The 22,638-nt window shown below is 33.8% G+C and overlaps 2 protein-coding genes across 3 annotated transcripts in view; one reads left to right on the top strand and one right to left on the bottom strand.

Annotated features, from left to right (window-relative positions):
- The window catches only part of Alg10 (alpha-1,2-glucosyltransferase Alg10), a 28,234-nt gene extending 21,774 nt beyond the window's left edge, over positions 1-6,460 (top strand). The window contains exons 3-5 of the mRNA XM_089085723.1: positions 853-1,018; positions 3,737-3,885; positions 5,653-6,460. Coding sequence (XP_088941849.1) covers positions 853-1,018; positions 3,737-3,885; positions 5,653-6,387 — 1,050 coding nt within the window. The 3' untranslated portion in view covers positions 6,388-6,460. The remainder of the gene's footprint in view (positions 1-852; positions 1,019-3,736; positions 3,886-5,652) is intronic.
- Positions 6,461-11,106: 4,646 nt separating this feature from the next.
- The window catches only part of LOC148956521 (ELAV-like protein 2), a 117,811-nt gene continuing 106,279 nt past the window's right edge, over positions 11,107-22,638 (bottom strand). For both annotated transcript variants that reach the window (XM_089085701.1, XM_089085709.1), the window contains 2 exons: positions 18,796-18,958; positions 11,107-17,111 (listed from right to left, as the gene is read on the bottom strand). In XM_089085701.1, coding sequence (XP_088941827.1) covers positions 16,953-17,111; positions 18,796-18,958 — 322 coding nt within the window. In that variant the 3' untranslated portion in view covers positions 11,107-16,952. The remainder of the gene's footprint in view (positions 17,112-18,795; positions 18,959-22,638) is intronic.

Raw genomic sequence — 22,638 nt, 5'->3', positions numbered from 1 at the left:
CCACCCACAACCAAAAAAAAACCTCCTGAAAACTTCTGTATACTTCCGAATAACCAATACTATATGCTAACATTGGGCAAAGTTCATAACTTTTGGCCCTCTCTCTGGGTACTCCGGGTGATTAAGTCATCCTAAAAGACATATTTATTATATTTTCGACCATGTTGAACAAAATGGCTATCTCAAAATTTTGATTGGGTGACTTTGAGAAAAAAATGAGCATGGGAGGGGGCCTAATTGCCCTTCATTTTTTTTGTCACTTAAAAAGGGAACTAGAACTTTTAATTTCCGTTCGAATGAGCCCTCCCATGATATTCTAGGACCACTGGCTCGATACGATCTCCCATGGGAAAAAAAAACAAAAAACAAATAAACACGCATTCATGATCTTTCTTTTGGCAAAAAATGCAAAATTCAACATTTTTGTAGATAGGAACTTCAAAACTAGAAAGCATGGTTCTCTGATACTCTGAATATGATGTCGGGTTTTTAATTAAGGTTTTGTGGCTCTTAGGGGTTATTTCCCCCTTTTTTTAAAAATCAGCTAAATCTTATCAGGCGCCTAACTTTTGATGCGTAGCACTAAACTTGATGAAAGTTATATATTTGAAATCAGCATTGAAATCAGATTCTTTTGATATATCTATTGGTATCAAAAACCCGTTTTCTAGAGTTTCGGTTACCATTGAGCCGGGTCGCTCCTTACTTACAATTCGTTACCACGAACTGTTTGATGTTTGAAGTTCTTATTTTTGTTCCCTAGTGTTAATATACAAGTTTTGGACCTCTTTTGTTTGCGACAAAAGCAGTAAGGTCATACATAGTTCTATAATTTTTGTTTTCTATTTCTAGGCAGTGTCTACGAATAAGAATGTTTTTGGTGCCTTGAATTTAGGTCTCTGGCCTCCACTTTTATTTTTTTCATCCGTTTATTACACTGATATGGCTGCCACGTTCATGGTTATTTTAATGTTTAGCCTCCATCTACATGGAAACAACTTTACGGCTAGTCTCGCTAGTGAGTTTTTTCCCTATAATTCTTGTTTATTGCTCTCTTCCTCAATTTCTTTCTCTCTCTCTTATTCTCTGCCATGGTTGAAACGCAGTAAAAAGTCACAGGTTTTTAAGGGAAAGGGTTGCATATTTTACTGCTGGAAACTTGATTCTATTGTTTGACGCAAGTCCACGTAGTTTGATTTTGAGCAAACTCGAGACTTAGCGATGAGGGATTTCATAGCAATGAAGGAGAATTCGTATATAGTTCATCTAATATAGATTTCAAATTAATTTAAAAACCTGTTCTTCTTACGAAAACACGCATTTCAGTTGGCCACCTGTTTTGAACTGTTGTCACCGCGTAAGGAAAAGGTAGGACTGATAAAAAGAATTCAGAGTCGTTTACCGCATCCCATTTGACTCGGTTTTTACCCAAAGTTTTTTTTTTTATTTGTTTTTTTTAAATTTTGTATGTATTATAACGAAATGTTGATCTGCTGTCGTATTCAAACGGTTTTTTAAGCAATTGAGCCATAGAGTGATAGGATTTTTGACAACAAAAGTTTTAGAAAATAGAGTGTTATAGATCTGGTCAAGTTTGATAGTATTCATGTTTAGGATGTATGGAGAAGTTTGGGATAGTCGTCAAGTTATGGGAAATTTAACTTGTGTGGTCCTTGGGGGGCAAGGGGGCAGGTGCCTCTAAAAAATGTTTTTTTCCTATCCTTTTTTTGTCATAAGTCTGTTTGACAAGCGGATAATATTTCAAGGAACCAAGTTCCTTGAATGTGACATTAAAACTATCAATTTAATATGGCTTAACAATTTGTTTTGGCAACAGAACCCAGATGACTTCGAAGAAAGCCCTCTGTTCTCAATTGCCCTTGCTAAACCTGCTCAGCCTTTTTTCTTCTTCATTGCAATATTAGCAAAACTCTGGATAATCTACTTAGTAAATTATCTGGATAAGCTATTTACTATATCTGTACAGCTAATTATGGTTGGAAAGAACAGTAATAGCTTTACGAGCAGATATTCTGTCCCGAACTTCTAATAGCTTTTGCAGTGTCTGGGTCTAATGATTGAAGGTAACTTCTAGAACCTCTGAGCGCTGATTTTAACTTGCGCTTTGCGGTGATTCTTTTTTCTTGGAATTTTCAAACTCCTCTGTTAACAAATTTTTGACGCAGTTTCACGGGTTCTATGGTACATTTAATATGGGCAAAACAAGTATATTCAAAAAAAATGAAAGGATCGCACAGTTGTTTCAAGAGGTACTTAACCTGAGAAAGAAAAACAAACTTCTAACATTGGTGTATTATATAATAATAATATCCTTCGTTTCTGCAGAGAAAGTTATGTTTTTCGTATATTTTGCATTTCCTCCTGTTTTCCAATCACATCCTCTTTTCTTTCTTATTTTCTATCTCTGCTTGTTTCGTTTACTTCTTTCTCACTCTTGTTCTCTGTAATTAAATCTTCTTCTCGTCAAAAGTGATTGGAGGGCAACTAGCCCCTTCCCCAAACCCTTTTCCCCCAAATATATCTGATCAAAATTTTGAGACAGTCATTTTGTTTAAAATAATCCGAATGTCAAATAACTATGGTTCTGGGTTTCATAACCCCTCCCCCCGACCCTCGGGGCAAGGGCTATAAGTTATGTTAGTTGCTCATCGTTAACATATAAAGATTTTATGGAAGAGGTGGTCGTATGAACTTTCGAAGAGGCTTATTCAATTGGAAATCGAAATTCCTTGTGCTCTTTTTAAGAGTCGAAAGTAATTGGAGGATAATCAGCCCTCCTCCCCTCGCGCCCTTTTTTCCCCAAATACATCCGGTCAAAGTTTAAAATAGCCATTTTGTTCAAAATTGTCCAACATTCGAATAAGTATAACTTAGGGGTTGAAAAATCCCCCATTGCCACAGTGAGAAGGGCTGTAACTTATCGAAGTTGCCCATTGTTAACATACAAGGTTTTTGGCAAGTCAATGTGTCAATAATGTTTTTAATTGGAACAGTAGTTTTCCTATCTCTATGATGAATAAGGCAAAATATACAAAGACATAGCATTGATAGATAAAACTTTGGAACAAATTAGTGTTACTATGGACTTTCTGAACCCTTTTATTGTTATTTCAATTTTTCGCTTCAGTAATACAAACCCTGTAGTACAATAATATTCAAATCTAGGAAAAACAAATATGATTTATGAATATTGGCTTCTTGTATCAATATGTGTGACTATGTTGTGAATCGATCACAGAAACAACTGTCTTACATTTAAGTATTTGGCACCTTTGTGTTTCACAGCTTTATTGTCTCTTAGATTCGTATTTTGATAGCCACAGTTGCACACAGGTCCCACTCTTTGCAAGGGGCCTATGTACATTTTAGCAGAGGAAGGTCGAGAAACTGATAAAAACGCTTTATTAGGCTAAGGTCTGTCAATATTGGACTGATCTTCGAAGAAATATCACTTATATTCTCTTTGTCTGGGTAATTTTGTAATTAATTATCCTGAAATTGAGCATTAATACCTTGAAATAATTAAAAACAAATTCTTTGATATTGAACTGTGAGAGGTGTAAACAATAAACCAGATGATTGGTGCAATTTAATCAAAACATTAATAAAGGCCTATCCTCCTTACGGGTTTTTTCTGTTGTTATTTATTATTTTTCAAACAGAGTTCATCCTGTTGATTAGTGAATTCTTCGTTTACGTTTCTATCAAATTTCAGGTTTGTTTTCTATTTGCGTTCGTCAAACTAACATTGTTTGGGTGATGTGGCTTGGAGCGAGAGTTTTTGATTTCAACCTAAGAGAGGCGCTGCATTTAACTCGTGTTGAGCGATGCTATGAAAATGTCCACACAATAAAAGAAATACAGGTTTGTGTTTTGATAAGATTTTGTTCCTGAATTGTACTATCTTAGACATTTTTTGAAGTTTTTTTTGTGACGAAGTTTTTGTTTCAAGTTCGTAGGGTATAATGTCTCTTCTGGAACAGTTAAAATTTAGTCCTTAAGTTTTTTAAGATATGGTATCCACATGTAAAAGGCTGTTAACAGAGAGTACATCAATATGGTCCAGCTATCCAAAGATCACTGAACTATTTTGTTTGCAAAATTTGCGTTGTGTGTTTCAGTGCAAGGATAGGGGAAACGTACCTCTCTAAATAAGTGAATATTAATAATCTGTTTAACAAAAAGAGTTTCAGTGGATATCCTCATATCTAACACATGTTTTAAGACAATTGAGACATGCTGATTAAAAATATGCATACGGTTTTTTTTTTTTTTTTCCATCATCCACCGTTTTCGAGATATATGGCATTAACCATTTATATATGTTTAACATTATATCAAGGCAAACAAGTTATAGTAGAGCACATATCGCTGAATAGAGTACTAATTAACACAAGCTATATAGCATCATCTAGTTTAAGGTATAAATAAGCATATAAAATACTAGGTATTTTGCCTATGTATATAACATAAAGTTCCGCAATATAAAGTTAGTTTGGTTTGAATTTCTTGGCTGCAGACTTGTGTTTGTGTTGAGTACTTCGTATGTTACGGTGAAGCATCCAGCAGTAGTCAGCCAACATTGCGGCGCTCTTTTGACCCTGGTAGCATGACTCCATCACCGAAATTTACTGATGAAAACGTTCGCCATGTTCATCTCTGACAGATCCTAGGTTCTCGGGAACGAAGTCGGGATGTGAGTCGAGGAGATGAATTTTGAGGAATATGTTGCAACTCATCAAGCTGTCCGTACTAATGCACTTCTGCACAGTATTTACATAGTCAGGAGATTTATTATATTCAAGAAAATTGGCTACAACAGAAAATCAGGACAAAGAATCAAACACATATGACATCATATATCAGAGAAACAGCTTTTCAAAAGATGTCAAAAGGTACTTGGGCTGTGTCATCTTGTACATAAAGGTGCATTTTTTGTTTTAAATTATATTTCATTTTAAATTGTCTTTTGTTACCTTCGAAAAACACTTAAATCTAAAAATCAATATGCAAATGAGCCCTTAAACTCTCTATGATGTTTCATCCAATGAAAGGGGATTAAAACAATATGTTTATCTATATCGATATCGAAATCTGGTGTGATAGAGCAAAACAGTTTTCTGATTTGCAATCAGCATGAAAAGCTGCAGTAGGATAAATAAAAATCATGGCAGATATCTATGGCTTATTTGTGGATATTAAATTACAGAATATATCCTTGTTCTCGAAACCAAAAGGGGTTTCTCTTCTTTTTTCTTTTTTTTTTAAATGAATCGCTGTACTTTTAAAATTATTTTTATGAGTTTTTCCATTATTTAAATGGAGGCAGGTGTGACAAGCCTAATCCAAAATAATAAAAAAAAATTCCTTCACTTTTCGAATAAAACTGCTTCCGGAACAGAGCTTACACATTTTTACTGAGAAGCACCTCAGACTCCGTCGTGTTTGGCCAGCAATTCCACGTTCCACCATTCAACACCCCACAGACACGTTTTCTTAGTTTTATATTATTTTTCATTTGGGATATTATTATTTTATTATCCTCTTCTATTAAATGCGGTTCTTAGGTTTTCTTTTTTTTTTAATAGGTTCAAAATTTTCAGTAAAACTTCATTTTTTTTTTCTTTTTAGTGCATTTTCCGTGGATTTCAACGTCTCAGGGACCGAGGAGCCTTTATAAAAATGATGGTGTCTACAATTGCTACGTCTTTGGGATATATTATCGTAGCTATTATTTTTGTAGCATTTTATTTATTTAATGGTAGTATTGTCGTTGGAGATAGAAATGCTCACAAGCCTGGTATCAACTTACCGCAGATTTTTTATTTTGGAGGTTTTTCGTTTTGCTTTCTTTTACCCTTCTATTTACCGATTCTTCCCGATTTCTTGCGATTTTTTCGAAAACGCAAATTATTCTTCATATTATGTGGTTTGATATTTATTCTAGTAATTAACTTTAACACTGTTATTCATCCTTATAACCTAGCTGATAACAGACATTTTTCATTTTATGCATTTAAAATCCTTTATGAAAAAGTACCCCTGGGAAGATATTTACCGGTACCTTTATATGTTTTTTCTTTATATTGTGGATATATTTATATTAGAAGAACTGAACCATACCTTGTAACAGTAGGGTTTTTAGTCGTCTCGGCTTTGTCTATAGTGCCTCAATATTTGATAGACGTTCGCTATTTTTTCATTATCTTCATTCTGCTGAGACTTCATATTCCTAATAGATCAAGGATTTTGCTTGTGTTAGAGCTTGTTTTGTATACTTTTGTCAATGGTTTAGCGCTAGTCATATTTTCAGCGAAAACATTTAAATGGGACGATAGTGACGAGTGGCAAAGAATTATGTGGTGATTGTTTATTTATTATATTTTTCTTCTGTTCCTCTGTTGCATTTGTTAATATAGTTGTGCGCTTAAAGTTGCAGAATCCATAGACCTGCAACTGCTACAACAAGTCGAAACCTAACAATCCTTTTGGATCTGTTCTTCAGAGAATATGGGTTTAAGCAGGTGCGCAAAATGTTCCAACGCTGCCAGTAGCAGAACTTGGCAAAGTTCCAAAAGCTGCCGACACTTTAGCAGCACAACTTGTGTTTTGACAGCTTTGCTTTGAGCAAAAAGTATTTTTATACGTAAAATTTCCAGAAAAGTAACACATGTAATTGAGTATAGTTTGCTGTAAGAAACATAAATAGTTTTCTGAATTACTATTAAAATTGTAAACTAATTCATTGGCAAGTCATATACTAGCCATAAATATCATACTCCATAATTTTACATATTATCAAAAGCATTACATCATATTTACTCTAGTACTGCTAATGGAGTGTAGTATTCAAAGTCTAAAGTATACTATATACTTTATGGATTAGCTTACCACTAATACTTTATGGATGGAGCTGAGCACCAATGTTATATGTAGTATCAAAATATTGCATACCGAACTGAATGCTTAACTATAAAAAGCACCACTTGATTTTCTGGGAGAAGAATATTGATTGGGAGCTATTGATTGGTAGTCACAGGCATTCTGAACCTGTGATATTATACTTTATGGATTAGCTTACCACTAATACTTTATGGATGGAGCTGAGCACCAATGTTATATGTAGTATCAAAATATTGCATACCGAACTGAATGCTTAATACTCATTAATCACTATAACTATAAAAAGCACCACTTGATTTTCTGAGAGAACAATATTGATTGGGAGCTTGGTAGTCACAGGCATTCTGAACCTGTGATATTAGTTTTGGCCTAATCTAATCCCCCAAAAAAACAAACAAGTGCTTCTGCATTGTACGGTGGCTGTTTTAGGCTAATAATCTTCCACATTCCAGCTTTCTCATGACCTGCTTTAACTGTATGTACACCTTAGTAGCTAACTGGCCCTTTCTAGATTCTTTCTATCTGACGAATAAACAGTTTTGAAAGAATTTGCCAGAGACTTGGGCCAATATTCACTTTCAAATTGAAAACAGGTCAAGTAAGTAAAAACATGTCATTAAGAACAAAGCATAACGACGGCTGAAAAGAAAATTTTCACATAGTGACATTGAAACTCAATGAGCTTTTAGTTTGAACAAGTTTGATAACGTAGCAGCATGAGAGCTTCTGCTCTTTATTTGAAGTTGCTTTTTCAAACCTTACTGCTTAAACTTTCACTTCTCAAGTTTCTCAAACAGAACCTTTCAAATCCCCCCAACCCTTTCTCTCCGATATTAAGATACAATATCTTCCTTTGAATTTAACTAACCTTTATCATAAGTAGCATATCGAGTTGCTTAAATTTGCAGGAGTAATTTAATGCAATGTTTCCAGAGTTTGGTTTTATTCCAGTAGAGACATCACCAGGTAAAAAAATAACATCAAAAACGGAAATGGCTCTATTTTTTGCAGTTGCTCTTTCTTAGAGTTTTGGTTATTGTTGAGTCCGTTCATTTCTTACTTGCAGTTCATTACCACAAACTGTTTGATCAATTTCAAACACAGACATCAAGAAGTAGAGTACGAAATAAAGACCAACAGTTCGTGAGAAATAAGTCTCAACAAATATAAACTTCACAAGAATAAAACAGTCTGGTATTTTTGCTTTTGGCTACAATATATTTTTTTTATAAATCATGTTTTTGGGGTTGTTTCCGTTTGATCCCCCTATTCCTTGGCTGTGAATATAGTCTATAACTCAAGTTTGCCTCATTAGAAGGAGCAGAGTGGATTGGGTGAAATTTGTATGGTAAAAAGATCATATATAGAAAGAGTTTTGAACGATAAATTCAATTCTATCACAATTTTTTCGATTCTATTGTTTCTATCTCAGGATTAGCCTTCATAAAGGGTTAATAAATATTCTGGCATTAGAAGCTGAAGAGGTGGGCCTAAGTATTTAAACAAATTTCCAATACCCTAATTTGAGCAGAATATCTTTTCCATGAAATTTCACTTACCTACTTAACTGCTTTCCTAAATCACAGAAAGATCTTAAACTGCAGTTGAACCACACAATCAAGCGTAATGCCCATCAAAAATATTACGAGGAGGGCACCAGAATAGCAATGGTGGGGGGAGAGGGAGGGAATGCATTTGAAAATAAAAGGTTGTATGAAAAATAGAATTCTCAAGGAAAAAAGAAAAGTACTTAGTTTGGATATGCCAAATGAAGTAAAATTCAACAAAATTTTAAACAGTGAGGATTCCTGGCAAAAAGATCAATTCCTTTAATCTTCGCGCATCCAAATATTATACAGTTAACATTAATATATCACGTCTAAAACCTAAGGTAAAATAGAATCAGGCTCAAACTAAAATTACGGTAAAATTCTAGACGAGCTACTTTTTTGCTAACTTCGGTAAGTGGTTAGGTTAGTAAAATAAAACTTACAGTAATGAATCCAGGGCCAAGAACATATTCCGGGGAGGTATTGCCAAGCTATAATATTAAGGCTCCTCTGATTTCTGTGTCTTGGAAATTTGCCTACTTGACAGGTCTATACTTGTTGGAATTTTGACAAAACAACATTAGACCTTAATTATCTGCTTTCAGGTTGTTGCAGATATTTGAAACCCATAAATTGGGATCAAGCAAAGTTGTGAAGCTGAAAGTATATTATTTGTACCTAATTTAAGCAGAAAATCTATTATGCAAGGTTTCACTGTTATAAAACAAAGATTTTTAAAGGTAATTAAAGGTCAGCACCCTCTAGAGGGGGAAGGAGTGGAGATAGATACTTCAAAATACCTTCCCAGGTCATATTTTTGCTGTAGATTCATCCCTGAAAGTTTTATTTTCCTAATCTAACCCCTTTACAAGATAGAAAAAGTAGCTTGTCTAGAATTTTACCAAAATAAAAAAAAAATAAAAACTCTCCCAAGATTAAAACAGGTGTAGGCTTGTCTTTATGCATTTTCCTAAGCCTTAAGAAGCGAGGTACGGAAGCAGGAGAGATAAGAGCTTGGAAACACCTTCCGAGAAGATATTTTAAGCTCTGAATTCAGTGGTACCTATCTCCACTCATCTATCTCGAGACATTTATTCAGTCGGAGCATTTGTTCATTCCAAACAACCAAAAGTCCATCAAATGCACAAAGCTTAATTGTGATGTTCCGGTTGTCGTCAATTGTATAACAAATTAGTGTTCTTAAAATAAGGAACCATGCACTTCAAATTTCCCTATCGTATATATTTAGCTAGATATCACTTTTTGACAAAACCTGCTTTTGTTATTTAAACCTTTACCCAAAAAGTCAACGCGGGGTGGCAAGGGAGGGGGGGCAGTTGCCCCCCCCCCCAATTAATTGCAAAAAAACTATTATATAGCCCATGCCCCTTGACTCTCTGGATGTGGAACTTTTTTGCCCCCTCAATAAAAATGCTGGAGCTACGCCCCTGTAAGTTTTGTGTATATGACCGTCAATTCTAGGTTGGAGAAAAGACGCAATGGGGTCGTATAAGTATTATTTGGGGTCTAGTTATACAAATTATTTTTAAAACACAGGGGAGAGTCCCGAGGTCCACAACCTTACATTTTGTCAAAGCAATTCTTTCCAAAGGCTTTAATGTCTTTCTTAAAAACCTTTTGCTTATTTTGATATAGCCTGTAAAGTAGTTAAATCATGAAATGATCCCAAAATTAACTCATAGTAAGCTTACCAAATAGCTGATGAAAAATTAGAGATTAACAGTTCAGTTTTTCAGTAGCCGAATACTTTTACTCATAAAAATATCAACGAAGGAAAGTGACAATAAAATTAATTATTAATTTTGGGCAAAAGACATCCTAGGCTTCTTATAACTAGTTGAACCATCGAGGTTTTATTGGGAGGGCAATGCGAATGCTTTGACATCCATCTTGTTGTGGAGATAGTCAAATTGATTCCTAGAAATGATTTGTGTTCACAATCTAGATTCTTTTTTTCAATCATTTTGGTTAGTGATTCTTACTTTTTTGGGAATTTCGTCAAGAAAACGCCTTTAAATCAATTAATCTCCAAAAGAATGTAAAGTTATATACAACGTACGGTTCACCTATTTGGTTTCTGAATAGCTCAAATCTAGATCTGAAAATCTTACGCTCTTCAACTTTTTCAAGCTAGACAGAGAACAATCAAAATATTTCAGTGTAAAATAAGGTTTAGAGACAAATTAAAATTTTTGTTTGAAACTCGAATTGAAAACTTATCATTGCTAAATGATGCGTACTGTAGGTTACATGGAGAATCAGTCGATTCAGATCATCAGGTAAACAGCGATTTTAGATTGGCTGCAATATATTTATTTTGCACCTAGGCCATTTTCTCTGAAGAAAATGACAATTTTCTATGGCATATCTGACTAATTTCAAACTAAGGGAGAAAATTAGTCAGAATTTAAATTAAGAACGATAATGTATGAAATATCATAATGTTCCTTGCTCACAAAAGATAAACTATTTCGATTCCAAATATTCAATATATATTGAAAATTATCTATCTATTATATCTAGTAACCGCGCTTTAATCAGTTCACTTTCTATTTTTTACGTCTTACTTCTCTTTCCTTTTTTTTTTACAAAGAAAAAGGTGAAATAAAAATACTTTTGAAAACGTTTATTTTTCACATAAAAATACAAACACTGCATTTCCATGCCTGGCTGCTTTTTTTCCTTTTTTGATTTAGATGCCCGCAGACAAGGGCGAAATATCCTTTCTATCGAGCTATGATCCCCAAATCTTAAAAAATATGAAGCACACTACCCAAAAGTAGATGTCTTCGCAATCAAACAAGTTCAGTCCTGCCCAAAATCAACTTTGACGAAAATTATGAAAAATGCAGGGAATGTGGTGACAAAAATGACAAAGAAAACGACAAAAACATCTACAATTAAAAATAGATTAAGTAGAATAAGTAAGAAGGCAGATAGCCAAAACACTTGTAGACACAAATAAAAGACGACAAAATTTATAAATTGAATCTACCTAAATAATGCAAAAGCATAAGACTACAAATCTATGCAAGCTTACATAAGAAAAGAATATTTTTGGGAAAATAGATTAAATAATTAAGAATTCAAAGGAAAAATGCACGAAACACCAACACAAAAGCTATAATAACGACTAGAGAAAAAATAATATAACTTAATCAAAATCTTTTGGGGTTATTTATGCTAGTCCCAATGAGATCAGACTTGCCCATACCATTCCAATAATCAAAAATTCTCTCCAAATTTGTTTTATCACAGGCAAAAGAAAGAAACTTGCTACCCTTATCTTTTTTTGCAAACAGATAATAGTAGCTGACTGCTATTTACTGCAACAGTAGAGAAGGTAATTAAGTCATTCCTCTCGCGTTAAGTTTTTCTTAACATCCGTAATGTCAGAAACTTCTTTGCAGGAAAGAGAAAACTTTTTCTACCGTTGATGGTGATTAGGCAAGTTTTGCTTCGAGACTCAACCATAGGCAATACATCAAACTTTGAGGTTCTGTGTTTTAAAAGCTGAGTCTATGGAAAACTGGGCATGAAATCTGGACTTTGGAAGTATTCTTTGGAATTGATAGTATTTTGTATTAACCAGAATCATGCGCAACCAAATTTTCAACAATACTTTTACAAGCTTTTCCTTTTTCTACTATCGCTAACATAATAGCAAGTTTCTTTCACATATAAACTTAATCATGCTTGCACTTTTATTACATTTCAAATTTGAAAAGAGTTTTCCATCACCCTTCGCCGAAATGCAGCAGTTTCCTTTTTACATTTTTGTACAAAAATTTTAACAATAATTTCAACAATATATAACGGAATGTAACGGTACCCTCGAACGCATCGATTCTTCCCAAAAGAGAAAGACTCCCGTCTTGTGCATGGCGATAACTCTAATATCTCTTTTACACACGCCACTTGAAAAACTGAAGATACATCAAATCATAAATAAATGCCTGTCAGTATACATTCATATCAGAGTTTTGCTTTTCGAGCAACATTACATTTCTAAAGTCTTTGCATAATATCAAAGCACGTGGTAGACCATGATAGACGCGTGCAGAGGGGAGGCCTTCGAAAACGTACCTTATCCCTGAAATTTCCTGGCTCCCATAATTTCCTACGTTTTCCGTTTAATTTGTCTGGTGGTATTTACCCCCCCCCCCCCTCCGTCTCCTCTCCGAAAGAAACCTGTGTTTATTGAACTATAACATTGTGTGTCCCGTAATCTAGACAATTACATATGAAGAAAAAATGTAGGGTCATATAACAACTAAGTAGACATGTTCCGCAGAAGGATTCGTAGAATGAGCCAGGTCATTTGCCGAAAAGGAATTCTGACAGTAGTAAAGAAAGGACTTTGGAGTTGGTAAAGATTTTTCACTCGGATCATAAGACTCAGTCACTTTTTTTTCTCAGAAATTTCTTTCAGCAGGTTTTTGTAAACTGTTTTGTTTTTATGAAAAAAATATTACTATTCTTAGTCGGAAGGTAAATATATAATCCAAAAGAAAAAATTTACTCTGAATTAGATTAAGACAGTTCCGATTACAGAGACTTTTGACCTTCATCGCCCAATTGATTAAAACCATTTCTATTTTCCGAGGGAATCAACGACTATCGTATGCAAAACGACTTCAAAATAAAACCCTTGTCGTACCAACAGGGAATGGAAACAGTTCTTAATAAGCTAAAAGTACATAGCCCAAATTATAGAATGGTATTTCAGAGGACCTTAAAGGGGAGGTGATTTTGAAACTAAAGAAAGGGCATTCTTGGACCTGAACATCCAAGATATCTTTGTCTAATATTTCATTTTATTATATGTTCTTTGGACGAATATTGGGGTCGGGAGAGGGAACCTTCAGTCCGTGCTGACCCAAATTTGAAGGTTTTCAATTATGAGAGAAGTGTGCTATTTTTGAAGACTAATGGACAAGCTATCTTTATGACCTGTAATTGCTCATGTCTTTAATATTCCCTAAATTTTTCAAGACTATTGCTAATTGTGTGAAATCTCTGTAATTGCTACTATAAAATCGTTCATCCTTTGTGGTTGGTGATAAAAATGTCAGTTGGACACATATTGCGACACTCGACCGAGGATTAAGTATAAAAACCGAAAGCACTATAATAATATAATCATGCTGAGATAAAAATCAACGAGAGCGGGATTTTTCTAATAAATTGTCCAGTTATATTTCTTAATGATGTCTGAAGGGCTCAATATTACTGAGAATCAATTCAATTTTTTGACAGTCTGATGATATAGATGAGCCTCAGATAACTCAAACTCAATAATCTTAAGTGCATGAACGATGTTTTAACTAATGTGTCAGCTAAGATAGTTGAGCAATTAGTAAGTTGCTTGTTACTCTTGCAATTTGTGATTACCTTTCAAGCTGTTCATTACAAATTGTTCTTATAGACAGATAACCGACAGTAAATGATCCAGAACAAGTCAGTTAAGTTATGGAGAATATATATTGAAAGTGAAGTTTCTGGAACAGCCTATTTAACAAATTATCATTTAAGCCAAACTTTTTGAGAGAAAGAAAGCAACGTCAGAGCGTAAAATCAAGCCTTCAAGTGAAACGTAAATAAAAGTAATAATGTTCTTCTTTTGTAACTTATATTTTCAAATATTTTCATCATTATGTACCATCTTTTTTATGGTCATTGTAAGAGACACTTACAATTTAGATTTTTTTTTTTTTTTTGTATGTGTTTTGTCCACTTTAATAACGATGTTCTATCTTCTGGATTGGTTTAAAATACGTTCTTTCAGTTAACCATCTTTCAGTCTTTGAGCTATATGTAATTGCTTACCATTTAGAATTGTTAACTAAGATAAAATGAAGAAAATACAAAAGAATCAGTAAAGATACTAAAGTTGTCTGGACGGCCTTTTGATTGGAAATATCTGAACTTACAAAAATAAAATTATTGTCATAGAGAACAGAACAAAAGGTATAGCTAAAGAGAAACCTAAAGCTAACAAAACCAAGCAAACCAAAAATAATTCAAGAAGAATAATTTAATGAAAAGAAAAGAACAATCACAAGCTAAAATAAAAGTAAATTTTCTTTGAAAGAAAGATGAACTAAACTAAAAGTGCTAAAAACTATAAATGCAAGGGATGAAGATAAAATATAAACAGAAGCACAGAAAAAAAAAAGTTAATTATTATAATAGTAAGCATAATCTAAAAGAGAATGGAATAAAAGCATAAAGCCTCATTATGATAAAACAATAAAATCAACTTCTTCAAGCAACGTAAAATTTACAAGAAATACACTTGAATCTTTTTAAAGAACCTGATGAAATAGAATTTGATTAAAAATCGCAAAAATGTGGTTTAAAATTAGAATTGTTTATATATATATATATATATATATATATATATATATATATATATATATATATATATATATATATATATATATATATATATATATATGCATAAACTACGTTCACAGACAACCGATCGCTTTTTTAAAATATACATCAAGGGTAATATTTTTAGAGGGAAGGGCTTGGTGGGGGGTGGGGGCTAGAGCTATAACAAAGCTTTACCCTCCCTATAATTAGAATATTAGTATGCTGCCTTCTAGAGTTGAGGCGATGAGAGTAACTATTGTATTATTGCCCCTTCTAAGTACTTTAACAAGAGAACTTGAAGCCAGTTGAGCTGTTGTAATCAAGATGTTAAGTGCAAAATGTCTTGCAACTTAGGATACCCTCACTGTAATAATGTCATTAAACTCCTTCGAAACTAGTGACGCATCATCAAGCTATTGATGACGCCATGAATTTCGCAATAAAGAAATCAAGAGGTCATTGTATACACCCCCCCCCCTCCCAGACTTCGTGGAGTAGTGCCCCTGTTCTCCATAAATAAGAAAGAAAAGTGTCCACGTTGTAAGAATAGAATTAATATTTTCTTTTAAATTTTCCATCGCCTTTTCCATCCACCTTGTATTATGAATGAAATAGTAGCCTACAACTGGAAAGGAGAGCATAATACTATCCATTTTAGCTGGTATTTTTGCTGAATACTGATGATACCTTACCTTGTCTAAAAAAAAAGAGTTTGTGATTGATTTTATTTTGAGAAGAGACTACTAAGATTCATTACTAAAGCAAAAAAAATGTACATAAACTGCAGGAAAGCCGTGAAAATTACAAGGTTCCAGAAGAAGAGGCACTACTCACACCTTCTCGTGTATTTGTTGGCCTAAAAAGCTCCAAAATGAATTTTTATTTTCGCCGGTTACAGTACTTCTCATTAATTAGGTATATTTAAAGTGCTCTGAATAGAAAGCCTCAAAGATTTGTGAACACCTTTTATGAAATACAAAATAAACCCCTTCCATTGCATAGGATTAAACTACATTTTCTCGTGGCTTGAAATACCCCCTGTTTACGACCCAATTTATAGTTTACCACCCTAGGTTTCAAACGTGATGTCACCAATATGTTTTAGCTCCGATAACTATTGGTAATTTAAATGCGCAAAATGTGATGAATAAATAATCCGTGTACAGAATAGCTTTAGGACCTTCATTTGCCAACCGTTTGGTCGGCAAGACGGGAAACAAGCTAAATTCCAGTGCTGTTCAGTTTTAAGAGTTTTCGCATAGATCGTTTGATTTAATGAGAACATAACTCTGACCATGGAAACAAGTTGCATGTGAACTAGAAATAATTTCACATTTATAAGGATTGTATTAGCGACATAAATTATCAAAAACTATTTGCTGGAATTTAAAACTCATTAGAAAGTCCAAATAATCAAAAGCAAACTCAGGGAAAAGGGCTGAAAGTTTCTGAAAAGAAAATATGACGAGCCATTAATACTTCAAAATTTCTCAGTCATATAATATAATAGTATATACTCGAACTCCTGAAATGTTATGCAGTCTAATAGTAATAATGATAATAGCAGGATTTTTTCTTAGTAATACATAGATTGAAAATAAATGGATATCATTTCGAAGAAATTTCTTCTTTTCTACATGAAAATCTGGTAGTGCTCTAATATAATGTGACGCTAATACAATATGGGTTGATTATTTCTTTAAGAAAAAAAAAATGTTCGATCTGATAACTTATATAAAAGTTTTCAAAATAATCTTCGTAAACATCTCGCTTAATCTATAAAGAATGGACAATCCGTCGTTCGTACTTTTTTGAGAAGGCAGATTCATCTGACATAAAAAGTTATACTAAGCAAGATACACTTCTCCTCTAAAATAAATTGAGATGTCACTAGACATCCCTTAAATGATGCTATGATTCTGACACTCTTATCACCAATGAAGTGCTCACAAAATGCTGCATAGAAACAGCTCCGGCTGTAAAATATTCACATTTTAAAGTACAAATAACCCATTGATAAATGCGGTCAGTTCGGGACTAGAATTTTCCTTATTAAAGCACTTTTTGTACTCTCGTTCAAGCCTTCCTGGAGGAGGATTTGAATGACACTTGCAATACACGGTTGCCTAGAGTGTAGCCGTTTAGTGACTGTATGGCAATAACGCATTCGTCATAGTTGGTCATTGTGACAAAGCCAAATCCTTTGCACTTGTTTGTCTGGAGATCTCGAATTACCTGCAATTGAAGTATTTACTATGATAAATTTAGGATAATATCCATCAATTTTATAACGTAGAAGTCAGTATTTGCAAAAAATTAATATTAGTAAAAGAGGGGAAAGGGAGAGAAAGAAAGCCAAAATGTAATGGTAAAATAGACAGGAATTTTTTTTTGACCGAAAAAGAATCCAAAAAGGGAAAGAACTGCTTCCTTTGTCCATATGTCTACTTTATTAACACAGGAACTTGAATGAAGTGATTCTCTTTCATGATTTTCCAGCACCCGGGAAATACAGCCAAGACAGACACTGCAATATCTACAAAATAGACGAGAGAGAGCAAAGTATGGATTAAAAAACGCAAATTTTGAGCAAAAGAAATATGTAGCACCTATACAAAAGAATAATCTATTTCACAAAAATGACAACATGTTAACAATCTGGGCTCATCAGAGAGATACCACCAGCATGCATGGATTTCAGCACATGGAATATCTTTCCCAGACTCGATAGGGCGCCAGAACGAACCATTACCCTGCTGGTTCTGCTTTTCAGAAAACTCTTGCAAACGCTTTCTGTCAATTAGTTCAGAAGTGTGAAAATCTCAGATACGAACTTTAGGCGTTACTTTTGGGACAATATATATTGGGATGATTATATATATATATATATATATATATATATATATATATATATATATATATATATATATATATATATATATATATATATATATATATATATATATATATATATATATATATATATATATATATATATATATAATATATATATATATATATATATATATATATATATATATATATATATATATATATATGTATATATAAGTGGTACTTGTACTATCTGTAACACACGCGCCTTGTTATATAGGGAAGATTCTTAAGAAACTAGTCAAACGAGCTTCATTCAATGGAGAATTGGACTGGAAACCGTGCTTTGTCAGTGCGTGTACAATATTAAAACCGTTGTTTTTGGGTTTAGGCGGGAAAAGATCCCTAGGTTGGGTTAGGTTACATATTTATTATATGGTATATGCTTTACCCCCACCCTCCTCCGTAATGTGGAAATATATAGCAGAAATTTGTTTCTAAACTATTATACTTTCATCCTATTTTGTTTTATTTCATTAGCATTAACCAAACTTCACTTTTCGCGTGTGTTACAGATAGTTCATAAGTACCATATATATATATATATATATATATATATATATATATATATATATATATATATATATATATATATATATATATATATATATATATATATATATATATATATATATATATATATATATATATATATATATATATATATATATATATATATATATATATATATATATATATATATATATATATATATATATATATCCTGTGCCATTCGAAAATTTTGTTCTGGGACATCGCGTTATTCCCGTATGCTTACTGAACATCTTAAGCGTGTCTACATAATTATTGTCCAGTTCGATATAAAATCTAATTGAATACCGTTGTTCTGGGCCGTCACTATGCCGACTATTCGGCATGTTTCCAAAACACACTTCATGCAAAAGAAGCCCCTGCCTCGACCATTGTCGACTGAGCAATGTGACTCGCTTAGGCAATCGTATGAGACTCCTAGTCCAGTTTTTCATATTTAAAAGCATAAAATGGGATAATAATAAATCGTCCTTACCTTGACACTCTGAACAGCACCAAAAGGTCCAAAGAGCTGCCACAAAACTGACTCCTCTGTTTCAGGGGCTAGATTATAAACAAAAATACACCATCCAGTTCCAGTCATTGCAGGGCTCGGCAACACGGCATTGGCTAACAAATCATTTGCAAGAGGAGAATATCTGAAACAAAAGCCAGTTCGAATAAAAAATTCATAGTTTTCATCACGAAATTTTGATAACAATAGATACACCAAGAGAATTGGCTTTTTATGCTGATTCTAAATATATGAAATTCCTTAAGATTAATGTTACCCATCAGAGGCTAGGAGCCTGAGAAAACTTTACTGATTTTCGAAAATGGGGGCAAATACTCCCCATCAAGTCAAGGGATCTTAATGGGAATTACATTATCGGATTTACGATATCAGAACCTAACTGTAGAGGTTTCAAGCTCCTATCTACGAAAATGTAGAATTTGGTATTTTTTTTGGCAGAATAAAAATCATGGATGCGTGTTTATTTATTTTGATTTCAGGGTGATGGTGTCGAACCAATAGAAGATCGGGAGAGGGCTCATTTAAACGAAAATCAAAAGCTCTAATGCGCTTTTTCATTGACCAAAAAGATTAGAAGGCAACTAACCCCTCTCCCACGCTCCAGTCAAAATTTTGATATAGCAATTTTGATAAAGCCATTCAGCATAGTTGAAAGGTTCAATAACTATGCTTTTGGAGATGACATGGCCCCCATAGTCTCTGGGGAAAACACTGTATATTACGTAATTTGCCCGTTGTTCTCATGAAGAATTTGTTATTGCAAAATACGACCTCTTTTGGGGGGAGGGGATTTTCCACGGGAAGGAAAGCTTCCGGGGAAATTTCCCAAGACAAGTTTTACAGAGGAGGGAGGAAGGGGATTTCCTGACATGATTTGAGAGTTAGAAACTATATATTAAAAAAAAATGTTTTTCAACTGAAAGTAAGGGGGTAGCCGCTTTCATATACGGAATAATTTCTGTTCGTTTTAAGTTTTAAGGTTGCTCCTTACTTTCAAATTAAGAAAAAATACTTAATAAAAAGTAGGACTTATCAGAAAGATAGGAAAATAAATTCCTAACAGTCTTGCTCACAGAACTCTGGGTGGAAAAACATCATCTTTTAAACTAAATTTTACATCCCGCAGAATCGCTCTAAGAAGCCAACTTTCTGGTACTTTTTACTAAAAGAGAACTTGACATCTGACCGATTCTCAATTAAAATTTCTTTGCAAGTATAATCAAAAGTTAAATCGTCTTCGCCAAGAAAATAAGTGTCAAATTTTGTGAGTTTCATTAGTCGCGCAATATTATTACAACTATCATCGCACAAAAAATGAACACATCGCAGGTGCTCTCCACAAATAGTGCGACTCAAAACGAGAACCTCTGGCTATAGCAAAATTAGGTAATCTAATTCGATGACAGTTGTTGCTGGGATTAAACGGAAAGCCGGATGCCCTCGCAAATAGTTCGATTCAAAACGAGAGCCTCTGGCTATAGCAAAATTAGGTAATCTAATTGGATGACAGTTGTTGGTGGGATCAAACGGAAAGCAGGATGCCCTCGGACGGGATGGTTATAAGAAAAGATTGAAAAGAAATGAACTTCATGGGCTGGAGCGAAGACCAGAGCTCTAAATTTTCAATGGGTGATGGCTTGTTGCTTTTGATACGACTAGTTCCGTCGCTGTTAATGTTTTTATTGATCGATATAACTCGGTTAGAAACAGCGGCTCTATAAAGAGTAATGATCATTTCCACAATTACAAACACACATTGATCAATTATATCTGTCGCAACAGAAGTGGCGTAACTGCAAATATGACTACCTCATACAATTACATTTGGCCATTGCTATATCGCACATTTATATTTCCCTAATTTTTATTACTAGTAAATAGAAAATATTTTTAATTTTTACTCACTTTTCAAAATATATTTTTGTTACCTATCTTCATTTATCTTTTGAAGAAAAAAGGCATGTATATGACTGCTTTTTGATGGAATATGCAAATTTCGAAGAAAAAAATAGACATCTTAAAGGCCAATTTAGAAGCGTCATAACACAGTGGCTTTACTTCCTCTTTCTCTAGTTTGAAATCAGAAAAAAACTGAGTGCTATAATTACTTTATATAGATGGCGTTTTTCTTCCTTTTACTCGTGTGCTTGTAGAAGATTTTTGCAATTTTTTTCAAAAAAGGATTGTTGGAGGGCTGAACATTAGGCCACTTTGCACACAACGGAGGCAGGATGGGAGACTAGAAAAAATGTAAACCCGAATGCGTATCAGCGTAAAACTGTACTCAGGATTGGTGGCACAAGGGCAGAATCAGGATGATTAGAGACATAGTTGGAAGCAAATCTAGCAAACATCTACTATACAAAGGAAAAACACATGCTTGGAAATTTATTTTGGTGAGAGTGACAGTTAAAAAAAAAAAGGCAGCAAATAGGCTAGTGAACACTAGGACACTACAAAAAAAAATTATTAAACTCTGGATATTTTTTTGGAAAGGGGCTTTGAGATTATGGATAATAGAATATATAGAAGAGAGATACTACGGATATATAGGTGACAATAGTCTAGTTGAATCTTAAACCGAAAGGGGCCGGGACCATTACCTTTGTTTCAAGCAATTATCAAGCATCACTAAGGGTAGAAAGTGAATTTGCATCAATGCTATGCCACCTATTATTCGAAGTTGAATTCATTAGCTTTGTTCTACTTGGTAGGAGGGCAGTCAAGCTGTTTTTTCTATGTGCAAGAAATTTAGTTGGTTTCTTTTTATAAAGACCCTAACATAACAGCCTCAATAATTTACATAATTTTCAGATAGTTGACTTCGATGTAACGGCACTGAACAAATCAAATAGTGATCGTTTTGGTATGCCTAGAACAAGATTATGCCAGGGATCGGGCTTTGTTCGGTCCCTGGTACTTGGCACGCAGCAGGCTTGTATGTATCTGATCATCGCTGTCACTTGTCTTCTAGCCGCACATTAATATCAGCTTCTTTTCCACCTTTTACCCAAGTAATTATTTTTGCTTTAATTACATTGTTATATAATTCAGTAACAACTAGTTGCGTTCCATTGCACGCAACCTCTGAAATATCTAAATTACACATTAGCATAATCATCGTGTTATTCTTCGGTTCTTAAGTCACGGGGTGGTAAATTAACAATTTCAGTTGAATTAAGAGATTATGGCGGGAATTCAATATTTTCTTCCCATTTATCCTTCCCAGAATCAGAACGTTTACAGGATTTGTATTGTCCTGGTAGGTAATCGACAATTTCAGCATTAATTTTACTAACTTCTTGTTGAGAGGCCTAAAATAACGCGTTCCTTCATTCCAGTGTAACTTTGATTTGCAAAACAATTTCCAAATATTTCTTCAATTACATTACCGTCGGAAAGCATATCCTCAGGTAATTGAATTTCATTATAGTCATTTTTTGGAAGATTTCCCTTCCTAGTTCCAGAAAATACTTAGCGAATGCTTCCAGTTCACGATGGAACCTCATATTTTTCTAACCAAATTTTTTTTAATTTCTTCCAAAGACGATCCTTTTTTATCGACAAATCGAGTGTTTCACTACGGTTGCTTTGCAGCTGACCAGTTAAACACTGACATCACCTCCATCGACTACGATTATTGATGATGCTCAATTATTCAATGGTAATTAATTATTGCTGCTCGTCGTCGCATGTCTTCTAACTACAGATTTTGTTGTTCATCATTTCCGCTTGTGATTCGTTAGGATTCTCGCCAGGGCCGTATCCAGGATTTTCTTCGAGGGGTTACAAAAGGGTTTATTC

This window comes from Artemia sp. Qi Xiang Cuo, chromosome 1 (assembly GCF_049724085.1).
Source record: "Artemia sp. Qi Xiang Cuo chromosome 1, ASM4972408v1, whole genome shotgun sequence".
Classification (NCBI taxonomy): domain Eukaryota; kingdom Metazoa; phylum Arthropoda; class Branchiopoda; order Anostraca; family Artemiidae; genus Artemia; species Artemia sp. Qi Xiang Cuo.
Note: the sequence above shows the minus strand (reverse complement) of the source record. Positions and strands in the feature narration are given on the sequence as shown.